The sequence below is a fragment of the Amphiura filiformis genome, chromosome 15, assembly GCF_039555335.1.
Source record: "Amphiura filiformis chromosome 15, Afil_fr2py, whole genome shotgun sequence".
In the NCBI taxonomy this organism is placed as follows: domain Eukaryota; kingdom Metazoa; phylum Echinodermata; class Ophiuroidea; order Amphilepidida; family Amphiuridae; genus Amphiura; species Amphiura filiformis.
The window spans coordinates 39,678,386-39,702,117 of NC_092642.1; the positions used below are offsets into that span (position 1 = coordinate 39,678,386).

At 36.4% G+C, this 23,732-nt stretch overlaps 2 protein-coding genes across 2 annotated transcripts in view; both read right to left on the minus strand.

Moving 5' to 3' along the window:
- The window catches only part of LOC140170948 (sphingosine-1-phosphate lyase 1-like), a 45,227-nt gene extending 41,461 nt beyond the window's left edge, over positions 1-3,766 (minus strand). The window contains 3 exon segments of the mRNA XM_072194142.1: positions 1,657-1,724; positions 2,510-2,657; positions 3,326-3,766. Of these exon segments, the coding sequence (XP_072050243.1) occupies positions 1,657-1,724; positions 2,510-2,657; positions 3,326-3,358 (249 nt within the window). The 5' untranslated portion in view covers positions 3,359-3,766.
- Positions 3,767-13,186: 9,420 nt separating this feature from the next.
- Positions 13,187-23,732, minus strand: part of LOC140171621 (sphingosine-1-phosphate lyase 1-like) — a 30,112-nt gene continuing 19,566 nt past the window's right edge. The window contains exons 11-15 of the mRNA XM_072194907.1: positions 22,496-22,616; positions 21,546-21,663; positions 20,265-20,411; positions 18,955-19,075; positions 13,187-14,235 (exon numbers count right to left, since the gene is read on the minus strand). Of these exons, the coding sequence (XP_072051008.1) occupies positions 14,092-14,235; positions 18,955-19,075; positions 20,265-20,411; positions 21,546-21,663; positions 22,496-22,616 (651 nt within the window). The 3' untranslated portion in view covers positions 13,187-14,091. The remainder of the gene's footprint in view (positions 14,236-18,954; positions 19,076-20,264; positions 20,412-21,545; positions 21,664-22,495; positions 22,617-23,732) is intronic.

Here is a 23,732-nt window from a genome sequence, read left to right on the forward strand (position 1 = left end):
AATAGTCATGTGTTTGCTGGGATAGTTCTGCTACTAATAGGCCTCGCGGCACGTGTGGCGTATTATGTGTTGAAAATAGGCCTATTGATCCGATGAGATGCACCTGCATGATTAACCACACTGTAATGCTTTCCGATGCTTTTCACTGCGCCGCGACTGCGCCTCGTCGGTACTCGCGCACACTCCGCGATATCGCACCGCTTTGAACACGATCTGCCAGCACGCGATAGCGCCATGGACAGAGGGACGGACGGACACGCCATGATTAGTATTATGATAGATTTTGCGGTTCTCGGGTTGGGTGGTTCTTGTGACTATCTCCAATTACCCAACACCCGTTACCCATATAGGCCAACTTGTACCCCGGAAATAGTCATGTGTTTGCTGGGATAGTTCTGCTACTAATAGGCCTCGCGGCACGTGTGGCGTATTATGTGTTGAAAATAGGCCTATTGATCCGATGAGATGCACCTGCACGATTAACCACACTGTAATGCTCTCCGATGCTCGCACTGCGCCTCGCACTGCGCCTCGTCGGTACTCCGCGCACACTCTGCGATATCGCACCGCACAAACGCGATACGCGCACGCGAAAGCGCGCGGACAGAGGGACGGACGGACACGCCATGATTAGTATTATGATGTGTACTTTTTACACAGGGGCATAGCCAGAAGTTTATCAACGGGGTGTTTTAGATTTGAGAAGGATTCTCCAAGTAGACTCAATTTTTGAAAATGAAGCCCCATTTGAAGCCATATGGTGCACCATTTTATACTAGTATTTGTTACAGTTTTGTACCATATTATTTATGTTATACACTAAATGAATTGCATTTTCAATTTGCCCACTTTTAAGCATAGACCTACTCAATTGCAATTTCACCCTTTCTCTCTTTCTTTTTTTTTTCTTTTTTTTATTCTCCTTCTTTTTCCCTCATGGGAGGATGAGGAGCCAGCGATCCCATGTACCTACACTTGATAACTGCAATGTGCAAGGCACCTGGTGTGGTGGCAATACTCAGAAGCTCTGAGATTTTAGCAAATCTAGATCCAAAAAATGGTTGATTAATGGTGTCATTTTGGGTTATTTACCTGAACATGAAGCAAAATGATTGACCATTTTACTGGCCATACTGATACTGAAAACATGCCCCTCCTCTTCCCCTCTCCTCTCTCTTCTCTTAGCCAGAGAGTGGGGGAGGCGGTTGAACATCCAAAACACCCCCTGCTTCTACATATATGTGACCGTACAGCACGAATGAGCCGTAAATGTCCTCAATTGTATTCTGAGTTACAGTGTAAAATGGGCATGAAGGTCGTATTCATAGATACCTCAATTTGGTGCTACGTGTACCTCATTTAATGAGATACACGTAGCACCAAATTGAAATACCTATGAATATGACCTTCATGCCCATTTTACACTGTAACTCAGAATACAATTGAGGACATTTACGGCTCATTCGTCTGTACGGTCACATATGTGCTTTCCCAAGAAGAAGAGTCTAAAAAGTATTTGTTTTATAGACACTGCATGTTACATTAGGAGCAGACCGTTTCAAAAACGCAAAATATCTGTCTCAAAATAAATGCATGTTTGGGTTGTCACCCCAATATGGAGCCTGATCGGTCAAAACAAAGATGAATTGCACATACCTTTGTCCCTATAATTGGTAAACGTCGTACTCTTCTAAAGAATGACTTCTTCATCCGTTCCCATATGGCTAAGAGAGAAGGAAAAGTGAATGATGAATGCTCTACTATTTTTCTTTTGGACGACCTAAAAACTGCTTTTTTACTACACAAAAATACATAATTATATGGAAAATAACTAATTATATAAATAAGGAGTCTGAAAATACATTGTATACTGATATTGTTGTATGTACCTTTAAAAAGTCTTTCAGACCCAATACACAATACAAATTTGAAGGTTTGCACATGCTGATACTGATAAAGGGGTGACTAGGGTAAGGAGTAAAGGGGATTTCCCCATTTGGTACTGCTCCGGATACTGCTCAGGGGTATCGCCATTAAAGGAAGGTTCTATTAGTGATTTACTAGATCAGAAGGAAAAAAAATTAAAAATTTGCATTTTTACAAAACACAATAAGGGTAAAATGCTACATTTTGGTTAATATTTAGGGAGCTTGTCCATATGGACAATCAGACATGCAATTGAACAGCACTTCATAATTATCAACACCAGTTTTCTTCAGTTTTACAGATTTCAGTTTTATTGATTCATCCTTAACTTTTAAGCCAATCCAACAGTATTTTCATACAATTTCACTGGGATTATTGATGGAGAATTTAAGTGAACATCAAATATATAACACAAACATAAGTTGTATCCCTAGGTTGTATCAGAAAAAGCAAGACTGAAATGTTACAAAAAAGGGGATTGTTAATTGTAGGCAACGTCAACTTTGGTCAAAGGCTTTATGAAATTCACATTTTATTTGCAAAACTTTTGCAATTTTCTGGAATCTGAAGTTGATGTACTTACATATTTCTGGATCAAACAGCCATCCATAAAACCACATGATGGTAGCTACTGATACAGCAGTATAAGCAATGATCTGCCATGGTTGGAGATGTTTACATGACTCATTGATTAACACTCGGGCATCATCTAACTCAACCAGAAGGATTTCCTGCAAGGAAACAAATAGGGTGCAGAAGTTTTGAGTTTTTTGGGTTTTTTTTGACACTAAAAGAACAAATCACTTTCAAAACATTCCAATTCAGTCTAACCTCTCTTATCTGGATCTCTCTTAAATAAATAAAATAAATGTAGATATTTATAAAGCGCTTTATGCCGTAAACAGCCTCAAAGCGCTTTTACATTTATTCCACCGTCATTAGAGTATGTTGGAACCATATTTGCAGCCTACAAGCGGCGCAGGGTCCATCAGTACAACGACTGTGACCCTTAACAGCTTCCCACTGCACCTGGGTGGGGTGAGGCAAGCGAGGCAAAGCACCTTGCCCAAGGGCGCAATACGGTGGTGGGACGGGGAATCGAACCCACGCACTTCGAGCAAGCTCTCGGATTATGAGTCCAATGAATGTATGAATGAAGAAATAAACACATGTCAATCAATTAATTAATCAATCAATCAATCAATCAAAATAAATAAATGGATGCAAGGAATATTGAAATTAAAAGGCAAGTAAAAATTCAGTAATCTGGAATTTAATCATTAACTGTTAGCTAACATTTTCAGATTTACTTGACACAATTTATTTAGTTGAAATTTAAGAATTCTGATTTAAATTGTAAACAGAATTCATGAAAAATTAGAACTATCAGTAAACTTACAAAAATATTGTGTACTCCTTTGGAAAAGTCCATATTGCAAAACCTCAGTTCCAATCACAACAGCAATAGACAACACAGGACATGTGATAAAATCTGGTTTCAGATGACCTATTGAAAATCCAACAGGTCAAATCCACATATCATACTTGCTGCCTGTCATAGCTCGATCAGTATCCTACAATCTGGTAATCTATAAACACAAACTTTGTACCTATAAGCTTACCTAAGCATTATTTATATAGTATATTTTATTGACACTGACATATTTGAAAGCACAGTTAAAGATTGTATTTTCCTGTACCCATAATATCTCTTATCATGAACTCAAACTTTTGTAAGTTCACCAACTGATAACACTTAGAATGGTGATTATTATCCAACTAGGTATTTATCCATGTATTCGTATTCCATTTACTGAAAATGTCCACATGCACAAGCACACCTCCAGATACAGCCCTACACACCAATATACAGCCCCATGCACACACCAATATACATATAAACATGTCAAAAGGTCAGACTATATATCGTATGGTAAATGGCCATTGTATTTGTTCATGTAAATATAACCTTTCATGCTGTGCAGTGCAGTCCCTGGATTATGTTAGAAATTATTTCAATGCATATAAGTTCATCTACCCCATAATTTTACTTTAAAGAAATACTGGAAAGTTGCTCATGAGGACGCCCTCAATTTGTCCTCAAAATTCTGATTTTTACACTATTATAATGTACTTAAATGAAGTAAAATTGCCTGCGAAAGACAAGGTCAAGGGTGCTGTATTATTTTATTTCTTATTGAGTGAGTGAAGGATTTGTATATCATGCAAGTCAACCAAAGAGCTTAATTATTTGATCATTTCTATAGTTAGGCCAAAAAAAGTTTTGTCTTGTGTCCCCGAGCGATTACAAATCCAATGCGGTATGTTTTTTTTAATTTTATCAATAAATCAGGTGTTAGGGGTACCTTGAAAACTCACCGGTTTCGCCCATTATACTTTGCCAATGGCAATTTGTCTTCATTTTTTGAACATCAAATAAAAATTGTGAAATAAAAATGTCATTTTTGAATGTTTTCACCAATAAGGTCATCGGAACAGTACCATTGAGAGGTTGCCATTTATTACACACAAGTTAATTTCTATACAGATTGGGTTTAAGTTCAAAATTCAATTGATTTAAACATAAACATAAACAATGCGATTTATAAAGCGCCTTTTACAAAAGTAGGCAAAGCGCTAAAAGAGAGAAAGACAAGAAAGGAAAAAGAGCTAATCAGTGGGAAAGAGGTGGGTTTTAAGGAGATTCTTGAATGTGGTAATATTTTCTTGACCTCGGACAGTGGTGGGCAACTCGTTCCAAAGGCGCAGCCCCACTGTGAAAAGGCGCGATCGCCAGCTTGTTTCTTGGAATGAGGCACTTCAAATGTGACAGCAGCGTCAGATCGAAGCGCATAAGATGTTTTGTGGGTCCGAGGTTGAAAATAAGAAGAGATGGAATCAGGTGATTGAGTGTGAAATGCTTTGAATGTCTGGAGAAGACTCTTGAACTGTATTCTTTGGGCAACAGGCAACCAGTGGAGAGATTGGAGAAGAGGAGAGGCATGACTGCGACTCGGTTGCCTGAAGATAAGACGGGCAGACTTATTTTGGAGGACTTGAAGACGGTTTAGGTGTTTTTATCTATACCATTTAAGAGTAAGTTACAATAGTCCAGTTTGGCTAAAATGAGAGTGCGGAAAATGTTATGACAAGTGTCGGTATCTAAGTATTTACGGATACGATTGAGATTTCGCAGCTGCCAGTTAATGGTAATGCAGAGACAAATTGGTAGTGTGATCGGCCATTGTCATGGAGTAATAAAAAATAACACCCAGGTTACGGATGCTAGGGGAAGATGGAATTTCCTGATTACCAAGATCAAGGGTGAGATATTGCAGGGTCTTATTTACCTGGCATATGCATAGAATTCAGGCTAATGGAAATGGATGGATCATTAGTTCCCAATTGAACACCTAAAAAAAGGGACAATGTCCAATGGCGGCACTATGGGAGGGGGAATTTTCTCCCCCAATCCCCACTTTTAAGGCAAAAAACACAAATTTCCACTTTTGGCGGCAATTTCGGGCAAAATTGGTTGATATTCCACCCAAAATTGTAATTGTACAAAATAATCCACTCGTACGGATGTAGATGCGTCTAATGTACAAAAAGTGCATGTTATGCAAAATAATGAAAATTTTGGCAAAAGCGAAAATTTTGAGTTTTCGGTCATTGGGGAAAAGGATTACAATTTATGAAAACTTTAATAAAACCACCATAGAGGAATATTGACAAATAATTTTAAATCTTAATTTTCTTCTCTTACAAAGAATTCCTCTAGACAATGAATTATTCACACATGGACGCCAAACTGCGTCCACTTACTGTTTTTGGTATGAAATTAAGAGTAAATTTATTCATATCAGGCTGTAATAAATGACAAAAATATGATTTAATAAATCCACACATCACTACCAAAATTCAAACATATGCAGTGTAAAGTGTAACATATTGTCGTCTACGCTTTCCGGCTATGTTGCCATTGGGCATGCTACTACTGCTCTCCAGGCTATAGCTTGACTGCCTATCGGTGCCTGTGTGTGTACCATATTCAAGTAATTAGCACCCTCCCCAAATAAGTGCCTAGACTGATGCCCTCGTTTGTCAATTGTCTTGGTCGACGACAGTGAAACTTATGTGTTACAAAAATGTCATATTTTCCCACCATAATCGGGTGGTCTGAGACTGCACAGTTGTGTCCAAATTGACCTGTTGATTATGTTTGTTTTTGAACACAAATTTTTAGAAGTTCAGAGTGATCTTGTCACAATGGCACTGCACACAAGCACCAATAGACAGTCCAGCTATAGCTCAGGCGTTGCGTGCCTTTGTGCATACACGATAGAGCATGGCATGTCTTCGTTTTTATGGGAAAGACCGTAAAATAATCTGTACATGTGTGTAGCAGTTGCGTCTGTCCCACTTCATTTAACCATCAATCCTCATTTTGCCTGTTTATGGTTCATCTGTAGTAGTTTTGGTAAATTCAGCCTGAAATGTATACTTGAATTTTGATAGCATATATTATTTAAAATCAACATTTTAGATATTTGTAATAAATATATAACTAATTTTACCTTTTAATTACAATTTTAATAACACAGAATTTATTTTTACATTTTATAATACTAGCGTTATCCATCACATCAAACAAGGACTTTATCATTTTCTATTTTAACTTGCGCAGTTTATCAGTTTTACAATTGGAAAGACTTAATAAAAAAATTCTCATAAAAAACCTGACATTGTTCCATATATTTTAAACATTGAAATGCATCCTCCTGTGCGTCTTTTAATTAATAACAATTACTATCAACTTGGAAAAACGATGGCATGATGGACGGGAATTATATATAATAAACATAATTTTCACCAGGTTTGCCGTCGCAAATTATAAAGGAGACAAGTAAAAAAATTGATCCCGCCTGGGAATCGAACCCAGGACCTCAGGTTTACAAAACCTGTGCCTTAACCAATTACTATCAATTTACCTGACACTTATAATAATCTGTATCGACTCAAGTTAAGAGTAACGCAATGTTGGATTTTTCTGTGGTAGATTTGAATCGGTGTGTTTATGCAGTTGCATCCAGCGTGTGGCCCTTCTGCATGTGTGCATACACCTCGCAGGATTAGGTTAGTATGTGCGATTCGAATTTGCCACTGCAAAATCCAACATGGTGTTACTCTCAACATAAGAGACAGACTATATAGTCCTAAAAATAAATTTACTAAAAATAAATAAAGTAGTATTACAACTCGTATTCCTTGCTAAGCACACAGACGTTTCACCCGCAAAATTATTGAAGAATTAAAAACTTAAAGGTACCGGTACAAATCTGTTTTCCTAGTGTATGGCTTAATTTCCATTTAAAAAACCCCATGTGTTTCATGACTGCGTATATCACCCAGAACCAACATCATTTCCAGGAAACAAGGATTCATCAGATGTCAAGTCTCACAGGAGAAGCAGTGGACTGTAACATCTGTGATCAAGCTCATTAGACAAGATGGTGAAAGCTGAGAAATTTTATATTGTATGTAACTACCAAATGTAAAATTCCAAATTGGTTTTGGTTTGTTCATCGGGAGCCCTTAAGATTAGCATTTCTATTTGTGTGCCCTTCTGCTTTTAAGCAGTAAAATAAAAAAAATCTGCACATGGACATGCCTACCTTTACAATACCATATATATAATAATTGATGGTATTATTCAAAACAATCTTTCTCTTACTCTCAAATTAGGCAAACCATTTACATATACTTGGCAGAGAATATATAATTTGGATAACATGGGTAATACTAACTGTGACTTTTTACTAATTTGGTTTTGGTCCTCATGAACATGGGAATGTTTGATCTTTACTTGGAGCCACAAAAACAAATTGTAAACAATCACAATGTTACAAGATTAATTTGCTGCAAAATATGAACACAAATAATCTCTTTGGTACCGATTATACACTAAATGAATACATTACATGATACATAATACCTGGGGTACTTAAGTTTGGTTTGGGTAGGGACTATGCCGCTGAGAATTTGAAAGTGGACCCGTCCATATATCAATTTATATTCACAATATGAGAAGTCAAATTTTAATGCAAATTGCCACAATTTTTGAGAAATTTCAACAATTTTGGCTAATTAGGCTAATTTCAATATTGACCTTGGTCATCATCAATGCTTGAAATAAGTAAAAAAAATATTGAAGGGCCATTTGGGTCTGGGTTTGAAATCTTCAGGCCCAAACCAAAAAATTTAATGTACTCCAATGATCAACATTCTAACACTTAAGAAAACTTGCAATTCAACAACATGCAATGCAATGAATTGATATAGCTGAAGTAAACATTCTTATTGACCATGTGACAACATTTCATGGGCCATGCAGGCCCATCGGTGCGCATGCACTGATTTTGTCGCACTTTTGGCTCAAGGGCCCCATCTTATTTCAAGCACTGGTTATCATTAATGAATTCAAAATCAGTAATCATTACCGCATTATAACCTTTTTACAATATATGAACACAGTTATGTTTACCTAGGGAACCTATGGCTGCTATAACTGGAATCAACCCCCATTACCGATGCCATATCAGAAACTTGTAGAGTGTGAACACCTACAACTAATTCTGGAACAGTATACATATTTAAAAGAAAAAACAAGCGAATTCTATTATACAATTTTAATTAATTTTATCAATACTATAATACTGCAAGTAATGACTATTGTACAACTCAAATAACCTACACCATTATACTGATAAGTTTTCAAACATATTTTGTCCAAGAAATGGGAGATCTTGTCTTCGGCTATAATTTGCTTGCAGAAAGTGTACCTTGTATTCTTAATCTACCACATTCTTTGTACATATATCAGAGATGATTACTAGCATTTATTTATGAAGTATCTACACAGAGCAAAGAGATTACACGGGGAGAACTTGTACTCATTTGTGAACCATATTAGCGTACCTAATTTTGGACCCCATGAGTGACATTCCAATATGGCAGATTTCCCACAGTATTAGGCAAAGGGCTACAATGAGTCCCAGCACTCTCTAGTTTTTTTTGCACCTGCTCTATGAACTCATCTTGCTTATATAAATTATGAATTTATAACCACTTTTTAATGCCCCTTTTATTTAGTGAAATGCATTAAGATATTATGTTTTTTGTGCAAGAAAGCCACATTGATCACTTTAATGTAAACTCACAATGGCTCATAAATGGCTTATAAAAGAATAGTATGTTAGACAAGAAATACATCAGGCACTTGAAGCGTCAGTAATACACAGAGCTGAGTAATACATATACATTTGGTGAACAGTGTGTTAATATAAAAGAATTTCCAATCCAATCTCTCTTATTCAGCCTTCTCTATTATCCAGGTTAAAATTTTTACAGCCTTAGCACCTGATCTTTAAGATTTGAAACGTTTTAATACTCTGCATGCTGGCCATAGGCTTCAGCATATAAAGTCCAAGTTTGAAATATTTTCTCAAAATATCAAGAGTAATCTCAAGAATCACTGAACCAAAACTAGGCTTGTTTGTACTCATTGTATTGCATTTTTCATGCTGATTCCAAATATGGTCATGAAAATGTACAATTCTCTAATTTTTGAATTTTTCAACAAAAATCGTCTGCTGTCGACACCCATGTGGAGAGGATTAAGATCATCACTGCAGTTGTTTGAAGTACTCACGCATCATTTATGGTACAGTGCATCATTCCTAGTGGTACACTGACAGAAGGTTTAAAAAATGTCAGTATGGGATTTTCATGAAACAAATTATTTACTTCCACTCAGTAAACTTATGACATGTTTGATGTTTGAATCTGAATTTATTGTACTATTGTGCTATATAAAAATAGAAATGTGTGCAAAAATAGCCTATCTAAGCCACTCAAAACCTCTCTGGACCTTCAAGGGATGCTGTCCCTGCACCCATCCATTAGTCGCTCTGCTCTTATGAATAATGGAGCTATTAAGGCTACTAAAATTATAAGTGGTGCTTCACGTAAGTTAGTTGAAGGCCTGCTTCAAATAACCAATGCAGAGGTGCACATAATTCTGATCCAAATTTTTCACTTATGAGTAACACCATGGCTGACTGAGGGAAATTGAACTGTACTTCATTCTATACAACATAAACAGAAATTAACCGGTCTTTGGGCTATTCCAGTTGAAATACATACACCCCCTATGGCAGATATGACCTTAATCTTCTAGAGAGTGTGAATTTCAAATAGGGTTACCTGAATGTGTGACTCCATTTGATATCTACACTCCCTGGGCCAAAAAAAAAAATGGTTGTGTTGCCCTCAACCGTCCGACCCTAAATCCTGAAAAATCAGGGGTGCAATTTTTTTTTTTTTTTTTTGAATGATGATTTTTACAGATTTGTTCAAAAACTCAATGTTTTTCACTTAAAATTAATATTTTATTGAAAGACTAGTCTTTAATTGATGTCTAACAGCTATCCAGAAGTCAAAATTGACAAATGTCCCCTAATTGAAGAAGCATTATTTAAATATTTGAGGGGATTTTTAAAAACTAAAGGTTTAAAAAAAAAAAAATAAAAAAAAAAAAAAAAAAATCCGACCGTCCTACCCAAATTTCCCATTTTCCCACTTGAGGGCAACACAACAATTTTTTTTTTTGGCCTTAAGGTCAAGCCTTTCATATGGGGTGTATGGATTTCAACTGCAATAGCCCAATGAAAACATAGCCATGTCATCCCCAATCTTGCTTCATGTTGAATGCCTAATTTAGTCTGCACTAGAGCACTTGCACAATTATCATGTGTTAACTAACTACATGGTGACTCTGACAGAACTTTACCTTTTTTAGTATTTTATTTCCTTAAAGCCATGTGTGATTTGCTCCACAGCCCAAATGCCCAAAATACTCAAAAATTAAATTCTCTGATGGTAGAGTTCTTTTAGAGACACCCTGTACATAATATGTAAAATCAATTTAAGGGAGCTCTAATTACGGGTGTGTATAGATAATGTTTTCAAACATGATTCAACAAGAAAATAGAAAATTAATACTTTAAATATTATACATATATATTATAGCTAACTCTACTTTCTCATAATAAATCTTGGAGGTAAGACAGAAATAATAACAGATATAGGAAAATGGACTAATCATTATATTCAATGCTGTGATTAAATTCCCGACACTTGACCTACACTCTGCCCTATGTGTCAAATTTGCACACAAACCAGATCACTCCAAACTCATATTTTTAAAAATATTGCTTTTGAAAAAAAAAACATCACATATTCATTTACCATAACTCACTACTTCACAATTTTGTTCATAGATTTTGCATTATATTTGCATGTAATTATCATAATATATACAAATACTGTAATACATTTTACATTAACTTGCATTGCATCAGAGAGTACAATACGCTGTCAAAGTTATGTAATAATCGGATCTACTATCATAGAAATAGATGAATACATTTTTTGAATAGATCGCCCTGTACTACAAGCAGGTTGCACTTATCACCCGTGTATGTCTGCAATCTTAGATTGAATACAATACCGCTCTTTTCAAAGATACTCATCTTACAGGTGCGAGTGATCAGCAGATCTTTGACATCTATGGTTCAATGCATAGGTACCGCGTGAGCATTGTAGTACAGGGCGATCTATTCAAAATTGTATTCATCTATTGCTATGGTAGTTAATCCGATTATTACATCACTTACAGCTTAATAAGTACCAAGTAACATAGTATAAAAATTGTCCCTCAAAGGACACTTTGCTGCATGCCTTTGTGTGATTGCACTAAGTAATATCAGTGCATTGGTACACATTAAAATTGTGCAAGTGAACTACGCTTAACAGATTGTGCATTTTTTTCTACATATTTTAAAGATGTCATTTAAGATTTATATATGATTTTAACAGTGATGCCACAGGGTTGCTAAAAAAAATCCTGAACTATTGTGAAGTGGAACGAGCATAGCGAGCGAAGCTCTTGCCCCTCACAGCCATTTGCAAATGATTCTGCTCCGATGGTTTCAGAAACTATCAATTGCCACGAAAATGTAAATGACTCATCAAACTACCGGGAACCAAAAATATTGAAATCAAACTGGCAACGTTGCACTAATTTTGACTTGTTGGAATTGCTACAATTTCCGTATTTTCGTGACTTTTTCCAGTATTTGAACCAGAATTTTCAGCTGATTTTGGATTTATTTTTCAGGCAAATTTGTCAAATTTTCAAAAAATCGGGATTTCCGGAAAAGTGACATCTCTGTATTAAAAAGAATGGATTAAATCACTCAATTAAAAAATGTTCCAAAATGTAATTTTATACTTTATAACTTGATAAAAATCCTGCTTTTGATTAACATTAGCTCACAACAAACTGAGTATAATTGGTAGAGCCTCTTTTCTTTTTTAGATTTGTCATCTTCAGATTTTAAAGGTGCCAAATCCATAATTAAAGGTGCCTGACCAGATTGCACACATTGTGCTATTCCTGTTGAAATCCACACTACCCATGTGGAAGATTTTGGAAATATCTTCCACAGGGGGAGTATGTTTTTCAAATGTAATTGGTCAGGGTTAATCATTTTGGCACTCATACTCCCCTGTGTTATGGCTTCACCTACATCTTCCAAAACTGGAGCGGGTATTTCAAATAAAAGTTACCCAGTTATTTATCTATTCGAAACTCATACTCCCTCTGTGGAAGACTTTAGCTAAATCTTCCACAGGGGTAGTGTGAATTTTAAATGGAATAGTCCATAGTGTTTTCTACCACACATTGAGGCCCATCACCCAAACATTCTTTTTTTTTTTTTTTTTATGTGAAATTGATCAAGTGATTTGGATTCTAGAAATAAACATGTGCATCCTAGTGACTTGTAGAACAGTGCACAACTTCAGGGGCGGTAAATACCAAACTACTGTGTTTTTGTTCATACTGCCTGAAGTAAACATAAACATTCTATAGTCCGTATATCTTCTTCGAGTCAGTAAAGTAAAATCAAATTTTGAGATTTTCTCAAAAAATGTTAATTTTTGCAGGAATCGGTTATGCTAGTTTGATTCCTTTAATTTCATCATTTCCTTTCTGAAAATGTATACTTTTATATACTTCTCATCATTACATTTAGAGATACAATAAACAATAAAAAAACAATACGTAAATTACTGACTCATGGAAGGTATACAGACTATAGGCCAATAATTTCAATGGGGTTATGAGAAAAGGCTGTTAATGGGATATTCCACTTGAAACCCATACACCCCCTATAAAATACATGACCTTAATATTCTACACAAGGAGTATGAATTTCAAATGGGGTTACCTGAAGGGGTGACCCAATTTGAAATCTACACTCCCTGTGCGAGAGATCAAGGCCTTGTTTTCCACAGGGGGTGTATGGATTTAAACTACAATCTGGTTAGACACCCTTATTTTCATCAACTACTACCCATTCCAGAATAATACAGCACTAATTTTGGGGGATTAAAAAAATATAATTCTGTGACTAAATCCTAATCCTTTAGTTAGTTCTAACTGGCAAGAAAAATCAAATTTTAATTTTTGGCAAATTTGTGCAAATGAGGGCCAAAAATATGCATTTTCTGGGTGTTTTTCATATGCTGTGACAATCAAGCCCAAAGACTTGTATTAAGACTAGTTTCAGATAATGCATTCTTATTTTTGGAAAAAACATTTTGTTACATTGTTTATAACCAATTATCAAAAATAACATAATATGTTAAATTTATGCGCAAATTCATTATACTACAAATTTTGAATGCTTAGACTTGTGCCAAGTCTTGCAATTTTGTGACTGTGATTGTAAGATATTGTGCAAAATTGCATGTTTTTGGCCCATTTCCCCTGAAATTGCAAAACTATTCAAATTTGACTTTTATTGCCAGTTAGAACTAACTAAAGAATTACGATTTAGCTGTTTTATTTGGCAAAACAGGATAATATTTTCTTTAATCCAAAAAAATTAGTGCTGTATTTTTTGGAATAGGGAGTAGTTTTCTGATGACAGAAAAAAATGTAACCCCATCTAATTCAATTTCAAAACAACTGTGAATACACTAGGATGTTTTCTTACAATGCCCTAGATGCTGGGTTACCTAACAAACCATTGAGTACTAGTGTGTACCGTTGGCTTCCACTTTTACTTTGTCATTCTCATCGTACACATCTGTGCTGAACCAAACATCCAAGTAGGCCTTGCTGATGTCTGTCACTAGCGACCTGTCTGGGATGCCTTGGGATGCTCCATACAAAGCAGCCTAAAACAAAAACAAACATGGATTCTTGTTAAGAAATATATTTTGTACTCACTCCAACCTAATCTGAATATTTTTGCTGTACAACATTTTTGTATTTCGTCGCTGGACAGGAAAAAAAGCCCATGTGTCATTGGCCCCTGAACATGTTTAAAGCAAAACCTCCTATGTAACCTCTTGGCAGTTTTGTTTTAAACATGTTCAAGGGCCACAAGTACATATAGTGTGGTCGTTGAAGAGGAAAAACAGTGGCTACCCGGAAAAAATTGGTAAAAAGCTGATTTTTGCACCAGACAAGCAGAATATATCATAGAACATCATATCCAAAATCCCCAGAAATCCTCCTTGGGGAATTCGTTTTATCCAAGATGGCCGCCAAAATGGCTGCCACAACATATAATTAGGTGTATCTTAGCTTCTAAAGCAGATATGATGATGATTTTAGTGTCTTTGAATAGGTTTAAGAGGTCAGAGAATTCAAATTTGTACAAATCTAACACACTGATGTCTTCAATCACACTGAAATCCAAGATGGCCGCCAAAATGGCCACCACAACATATAATTAGCTGTATCTTAGCTTCTAAAGCAGATATGATGATGATTTTAGTGTATTTGAATAGGTTTAAGAGGTCAGAGAATTCAAATTTGTACAAATCTAACACACCGATGTCTTCAATCACACTGAAATTCAAGATGGCCGCCAAAATCCCACCACCACATATGATTAGATATATCTCCGCTTCTGAAGCAGATATAATGATGATTTTAGTGTCCTTGAATATATTTCAGAGGTCAAAGAATTCAAATTTGTACGTATCTAAAACACAGAAGTCTTCATTCACACTGGAATCCAAGATGGCCGCCAAAATGGCCGCCACCACCACATGTTATGTTTAGGTATATTTTGGCTTATGAAGCAGATAATGATAATGATTTTAGTGTCTTTGAATAGGTTTTAGGTGACGCAGAAGTCAATTTTGTATTTATCTTCATAAGTATATGTCTTTACTGACACTGCAATCCAATATTGCTAAAATCAAACATGATTAGCTAAATATCTCAGCTTCTGAAGCCAATAATGGTGATTTTAATCTTTGAATAGGTTTTAAGAGAATGTAGGTTTTAAGGGTCAGAGAACTGTTGCAATTACTTAAAACCCGGGCTTAAAACACTGAAGTGCAAGTCGCAATAGAATCCCAAATAGCTGCCACCACATGTGAATATATATCTCAGCTTCTGAAGCAAAAGTAGCTGTCTTCGTTCTCATCTACAGGTATAATCGCCTCAGCGTTTTGGCAATGTTCTCCTGTGTAATCTTCACAAGCTGTGACACATTTAAGTCCATTTTTGCGACAGGATCATCCGTTATTTACACAAGAATTCCTGGAGGAAAGTTTACAATTGTATTGTACAAACTTAACAAGCTATGTGGTGCTGCATCTAAATTCGTAAGGACCGGTGCTAGTACGATGTCAGAGTGTTTCCAGCCCCATTGCTTTAAATTGGATTCAAGTCACGGTTTGTTAGCTTTCTCCAAAGTATGACCTGTAAAACAACCCGCAGACTGTGAAAATACGCTGCTCTTTCAGTAGGTGAAAGCTTTTGTCGATAGCTGTGGATCAAATGATGCTTTATTTGATGATACCATCGCCATGGATTAAGCGAACCGTAGACCGTTTAAAGAATCTTCTTCTCTGCCACCATATAAGACAACAAATAATCTGATGCCAGCTGTACCAATCTGTTCTAATGTCGCCTCAGGATCGTTCATCTAGGATGATATCTGCTGCAATTCTTTTAGCTTCTTCAACAAACTTGTCTTTCCTGAAATTCCATGTCCAAATGTTGCAGAGTTGAGTCGCAACCACTCCATGCATGGATAAACAAGAGATGGGATCTCACTACTTCACCAGCTTTGTTAACAAGGTCTTGAACTTTCCAAACCACCGACCCTTTCTTCTCTGAATGGAAGTAGATATCAGCCATAGTCTGGTCTCAGTGGTACATCAAAAGGACAAGTATATCTGTGTCATCTGCTACTACAGGTACTTCTCTTCCTTGTCTTGCAAATTGAAGGGTACATTCCATTCCACTATCAAAGTGTCAGCATCTCCAGTACTATTGTGCACGATCTGACCATTGGTTTCCAAGTATCGACTCAGCAGCGAGATAAACTGACTGTTGTTCTTCTCATTCGAGAGGAAGGTCTGCTGGTCATGGTGAGAACCTTCATAGATTCTGTGAGCTGAATATGATAAGAACAAATGCCAGTTTATCTCGCTGCTGAGTCGATGGATGGTGCACAATAGTACCGGAGATGCTGACACATTGATAGTGGAATGTACCCTTCAAGACTCCTTCAATGTTCAAGACAAGGAAGAGAAGTGCCAATGGGGAACAGAATATGGCTGATATTGGTGGGTTGGAAAGTTCAAGACATTAACAACGTTGGTGAAGTATTGACATTCCATCTCAGGTCTTGTTTATCCATACCATGCATGGAGTGGTTGTGACTCCACTTCTGCAACATTTGGACAACAAGTTTGTTGCAGAAGATAAGAAGAATTGCACCAGATATCATCCTAGATGAGCGATCCTGAGGTGACATTAGAACAGATTGGTACAAATGGCATCAGAGTATCTTATGTGGTGGCAGAGGAGAAGATTCTTTAAACGGTCTGCGGTTCGCTTAATTCATGGCGATGGTATCATCAAATAAAGCATCACTTGATCCACAAAAGCTTCCATCTAGTTAAAAAGAGCAGCATATTTTCACAGTCTGAGTGTTCTTTTGCAGGTCATACTTTGGAGAAAGCTCACAAACAATAACTTGGATCCAAATCAATGGGGTTGAAACTCTCTGACACCGTAGATTAGCACCGGTCCTTACGGATGTAGATACAGCACCAAAAGGCTTGCTTAAGTTTGTACGATATACAAATGTAAATTATCCTCCAGGAGTCCTTGTGGAAATAACGGATGTTCCTGTCACAAAAAGGGATTTAAATGTGTCACAGCTTGTGGAGATTACAGAGGAGAAAATTGCCAAAACGCTGAGGCGATTATACTTGCAGATGAAGTCGAAGACAGCTACTTTTGCTTCAGAAACTGAGATATAGAAAGTCATGTGGTGGTAGCTTTCTATTGTTACTGAGCACTTATGTCCGTGTTTTAAGTAATCGCAACATTGAAATCTAAAACCTACATTCTCTTAAAAGCCTATTCAAAGATTAAAATCATCATTATATTGGTTTCAGAAGCTGAGATATACAGTTAAGCATGTTTGATTTTAGCCATATTGAGGATCATCTTGGATTACAGTGTGAGTGAAGAATTGACTTAGTACTTTAGATAAAAGCTGATAAATACAAAATTGACTTCTGCCTAAAACACATTCAAAGACACTAAAATCATTATCATATCTGCTTCATAAGCCAAAATATACCTAAACATAACACGTAGTGGTGGCGGCCATTTTGGCGGCCATCTTGGATTCCAGTGAGTATGAAAATTCCAGTGTTTTCGATACGCACAAATTTGAATTCTTTGACCTCTGAAATATATTCAAGGACACTAAAATCATCATCATATCTGCTTCAGAAGCGGAGATATATCTAATCATATGTGGTGGTGGCCATTTTGGCGGCCATCTTGGATTTCAGTGTAATTGAAGACACCAGTGTGTTAGATTTGTACAAATTTGAATTCTCTGACCTCTTAAACCTATTCAAAGACACTACAATCATCATCATATCTGCTTTAGAAGCTAAGATACAGCTAATTATATGTTGTGGCGGCCATTTTGGCGCCATCTTGGATTTCAGTGTGATTGAAGACATCAGTGTGTTAGATTTGTACAAATTTGAATTCTCTGACCTCATAAACCTATTCAAAGACACTAAAATCATCATCATATCTTCTTTAGAAGCTAAGATACAGCTAATTATATGTTGTGGCGGCCATTTTGGCGGCCATCTTGGTTAAAACAAATTCCCCAAGGGGGATTTCTGGGGATTTTGGATATGATGTTCTATGATATATTCTGCTTGTCTGGTGCAAAAATCAGCTTTTTACCAATTTTTTCCGGGTCAAAATGTCCAACGACCATACTAATACGACGATCTTCAAAATGTGACCAAAACAGTCAGCAGCACTTGCTTTGAAGTTCAGCGTATTCTGCATTAGCTTAGCATTACTTGGTACCTGTACATACTTTTACATGCGCGATCAAAGTGGCATATGTGTACATGCAACAACCAACGCTAATTCAATGCAGCACATGCTGAACTTTAAAGTTAGTGCCACTGACTGGAGTTAGTGATATAGACTACAGCATGTCTGGACTGCACAACATTTTAAAAAAGATGTTGGGAATAATGCCCACCCAATAATCTCAGCTAATCCCTTTCTATTGTTATAGTATTAATGGTAGGATTATAATTATAGTCGGCCTTCACAAAAGGAGATGTGTGTCGTGGACGACAGGTTCTTTTTGCTGTAACGAGTCGCATATTAATAATAAATATTGGGCTATTCCGGTTGAAATCCATAAACCCCCTATGTTTTTCCACACAGGGAGTGCGACTTTCAAATGGGATTACCTGAATGGGTGACTCCAATTGAAATCTACACTTCCCTTGTGTGTGCAATTAAGGTCATGTCTTAAATAGGGGGTGTATGTATTTCAACTGGAACAGCTGACCAAATGAGACAAAGCTTACCGATCCTGAAGCTTTCTCTGATGGATTCTTCATGATTTCTGCCGCGCAGGTTCTGACGTCTTGCAAGAATTCATCAGCTACACCATCTGCACACTGGCGAATAGTTACACACAGGTGGAAGCTACGAGAAAACATTGATATCACAAGATTAACATGGTAATTAGGGGGATATCATGTCCCCTGAGCACTTTGGGTAATATTGTGACTTCCAGTCAAAAATTGTAGGCCGCAAAGTGTCAATCCCATAGGATTTGTGTGTAAAATTCTGTCAATTTCAATGTTGTATTATTATAAAAATCCTTGGGTTTTACACAAAACCTATGAGAGCCATCTTTGCCGCCAATTCTGATGGGACACCCCCACCACCCAACATGGTAATTAAGATTTATTTAAAGGTTTATGAAGCGTGTAGATCAGTGCATGAAATATGGCAACAAAATACAGCTGGCTGCTCTACTATCAAGCTGGCCTAAAAGTAAACTCTCATGGCATTATAATTGAAGACAGAGATAAAAAAAAAGAAAGACTAGTTTGCGTCTGACGTCACTGTCAATCAAATTCTCTACGTTCCTTGATTGGTTAATAGCTCGTACAAGGAAGGTCGATTTATCTGGTGCCGATCGGAGAGAAAAGGAATAGCAGTAAATGGCGAAAAATTATGTACTTTAACAAGGCAAAAAGCAGCTTTTCTAGGCATTGTTGACATGGTACCTTCGCGAAAGAAAGTATCCTACTATAAAAACCTAACTTTATGGTTTGTATGTTTGAAGGTGCAAAATTAACAATAAGGCGCCCGTTTTTACCGCTGTGTTCAGCAACTCATATCATCACGACACTTGTAAACAAACCGTGCTTTTGAGTTTAATTGACAGATGACGCCAGACGAAACTAGTCTTTTTTATCTCTGTCTTTCATTATAAAAAGAATTTGTTATTGAATTGTAAGTAACTCACTCACAGCCAACAGTTGCATTTTGACCAGGGAGAGTGTGGCCTAATGGTTAGGGTACTAGTGCATGACATCTCCATTTCTACAAATATTTATAAATTCACCATCTTTAACATTTTTCTTGGATTTGATATGGGATTGAAAGCATTTCAGTGTTTTATTTTGGTTGGCTGATTGTATAAGCTTCTTTGCTATGTCATACATGCCCTTAATCTTCCACACAGAGAATGTGAATTTGAAATGGGATTACCTGAATGGGTGACTCCATTTGAATTCTACACCCCCCTGTGTGGGAGATTATTTAGGTCATGTCTTCCACAGGGGGTGTATGAATTTCACCTTGAATATCCCATCCTTCTTACCTTGATGGGAATTGCAGAGAATTGAGACTCCAGCCACATTTAGTCAAATCACCATAGAGACGGAATATATCAATATCATTGGAAGCAATGGCTACTACACTTGTATCAGGTTTGCCCATGACGTATATACCAGGGATCTTGCGACATCTGAAATGGATTAAAAGCAACTATCACAAAAAGAAAATTACCTCTAGGAAAATATGTTGCTCAAAGAATCATTTATTTATTGAGTTTGATGTTAACCCTATGAGAACTATCTGCCGATTGGCCAAAATGAATATTGTGTCCAATTTTGAACCAATCAAGGAATCTGCAAATGCAAGTTTGACCATAGATAGTTTAAAGCCTAGTCATAATTGGCAATTTTAAGAATTTTAAGTAATCAACCAATCAGAAATGCTGTTAGATGTTCAGTAGTGTTCAGGGGGTTAATATCTATTAGTTACTAAAAAATAAACTAATTATTGGACCTGTCCATTGTCTATGACAAACAAGAAATTCCTATCTTTTATTCTCCAAATAATTCCTCAATTAAGTTTTGGCACTATGCTAAGGCCATGAAATCAGAGGCCTAAAAAAATTGTTTGATTGGCGTAACCCGACCGAATTCCCTAAAAATAGGCCTGACCTTAGACTTTTTTTTCTTAAATTTAAAAAATTTAAATTAAACAAAAAAAAGAAGAAAAAGTTCCAAGGCCTTTATCATACACAATTTACAGCTTGAAATGTGTGTGTAAAAAACAGTAAAAAAAAAATTGCCGACCAACCTACCCAAATTTTTTTTATGTTACGCCAATCAAACAATAAAAAAATTATTTTTTTAGGCCTCAGAAAGCGAAGCTGCAGTAGCACAACTCCAAATTGTCTTCTACAATGTGCAATTGTTCACCAACTATACAAACGTACCAATCCTCTTTCGTACAAGTATGATGTTGAAACAAGGAGAACAATCAGACTGGGTTTACATATTCATTGTACATTATACATATCTATGAAAAAAGTATGCCCCGGTAGATACTTGCATTCTTGTAATGAACTTCAAAGAGCACTACAATTTACATATGTCATAGTATATGCGGCATTCTGCGCAATAGTCTAATGAACACTTGGATGAAATGCCGCCCCTATCTTGGCAGACCAACAGGTGTGAGTGAAACTACCATAGCATCAGCTCCGTACGATATTTCTATAGAATTAGGGCGGATAAATATTAATCCCTTCCTACTATCAGTAGTCACAGCTGTGTGATAAAGGTTTTACAGAAACCTTGGTTTGACTCACCCATCTTCAATGTATTTAGCTGTATCAACTATCTGTTTGGTAGATTTTACATATCCCTCTTCACCAATGTACATAAGTGTCGCCCAACATGCGGCAATAATTGCACCAGCCCGACTCCCTGTGATAAGAAAACAAATCTGTCAATGATATTGATATTTGAAACATGTATAAATGTAGAGTACAAATTTTGATTCAACTAGAGATATACGGATGCATTTTCATTCATTTCTTACTTTAACAGCTGGACTTACATGCACATGTATGTTGTTGCTCATTGCATCTATATGTAAATCACTATGTAGCCAAGCAGTGTCTATACCTGATTTCAAGGTTGACTCTTCTGTACAAGGGACCAATAACTTTGTATCCCCTCCCGAAGGACAGAATCCTCTCATGTTTCATTAACCCAATTCTAAATGCACCATGGGGAGCGGAAGTCTGAATTAAATCTATAGATATCGCCAACTAAATGCAGACTTTTTTCCCCCAAGTCAATACCCTGTAAGTTTCAAATGGCCGGGAATCAAACACAGGGCCTCTTGCACCAGATGCAAGAATTCTAACTACTGAGCCACGCTCTCTCACAATCTCAATCATTAAACTCTTCTGGATGTGTGCAAAGTCCTAAGATCTATTATTACAAGAAAAGGCAATGGGCTATCCCAGCCAGTTGAAATCCACACTACCCCTTTGGGAAATATCTTCCACAGAGGGAGTATGTTTTTCAAAAGTAATTGGTCAGGGTTAATCATTTTAAAACCTATATTCCTTCTGAATTCTGGCTTTACCTATATCTTCTACAACTGGAGTGAGTATTTTAAATGGACATTACCCAATTGTCTATTCTATTCAAAACTCATACTCCCCACTGTGGAAGACTTTTTGGCTTAAAAGCTAAATCTTCCACAGGGGTAGTGTGTATTTTAAATAGCATAGCCAATTGTACCTACCAGCAATAGTTGAGGTAGCATAGATGCCCCCTGTCCAATCAGGGGCAACAAAGAATTGATTTTCACGATACTTCCTATCCGAATACAAAATCACTGATGAGCCTTTGGGAGCAAAGCCATACTGTAATGAATAACATGATCAGAAATACATGAAAAACATGCACCAAATTAGCAAGCACTTAAGGGAAGGGGTATGAACGTTTGGACAGTATTTATTGTGGGACATGAGAGCACATCAGACATATCGAATTGCATTCTGAATACGAAGAATGTCATTCTGATATCAAATAATTTTGATTTTTGAAATTCGCAATGTAATCACATTTTATGGCAAATCATTAAAAATTGATATTTTTGATATTTAACAATACTCGAAGTAAACTTTATAAATCTGATGATTTATACTTAAAGTGTATGTAGGTGGGTTGAAAAAGCCGACGATCAATTGAAAATTTTGACCTTTCGTATTGAAGATATGGATTTTTTTCCCAAAACACCAAAAAAATTAGGTCTTTTGGGAAAAAAATCCATAGCTTCAATATGAAAGGTCAAAATTTTCAATTGACCGTCAGCTTTTCCTCCCTGCTACATACACTTTAAGAATATATCATTAGATTTATATAATTTACTTCGAGGACTGTTATATATCAAAAATTAGAAAAATATCAAATTTTTATAATTTGTCATAAAATTTGTACTATATTGTGATTTTCAAAAATGAAAATTATTTGATATCAGAAAGACATGCTTCAGATTCAGAATGCAATCGATAGGTCTGAGGTGCTCTCATGTCCCACAAAAAAATACTGTCGAAACGCTAATAAACGCTCATTTTAGATCCCTTAACTTGAAGACAACTTTATTACTACGTCGCTAGCGATTGTAAAAATGTTACTAGCGTTTGATCTCTAGCGATTTTTAGATCATACACTGCGACTGCTAGTATGATCAGGCCTGTGAATGGGGTTTTAAAAACAAAGGGGAAAATTACCTACCAAACTACAAATTCAATGCTATTCATGCGTATTTCACCGGAAATAATTGAAGAGTGTAAGCTTTATGAAATCAAATGTCACACTTCTGATGGATGGTTTGGATAGAAAATCTCTTACGAACAATCACGTATATCCCCACAGGGACCATGGCACCATTTAACATCATGCCGATGGGCGCAGTTCTAAACAAAGATATTACACAATGTGTACGGATCGAATAAAAAAATGTGTGACCTTCACTC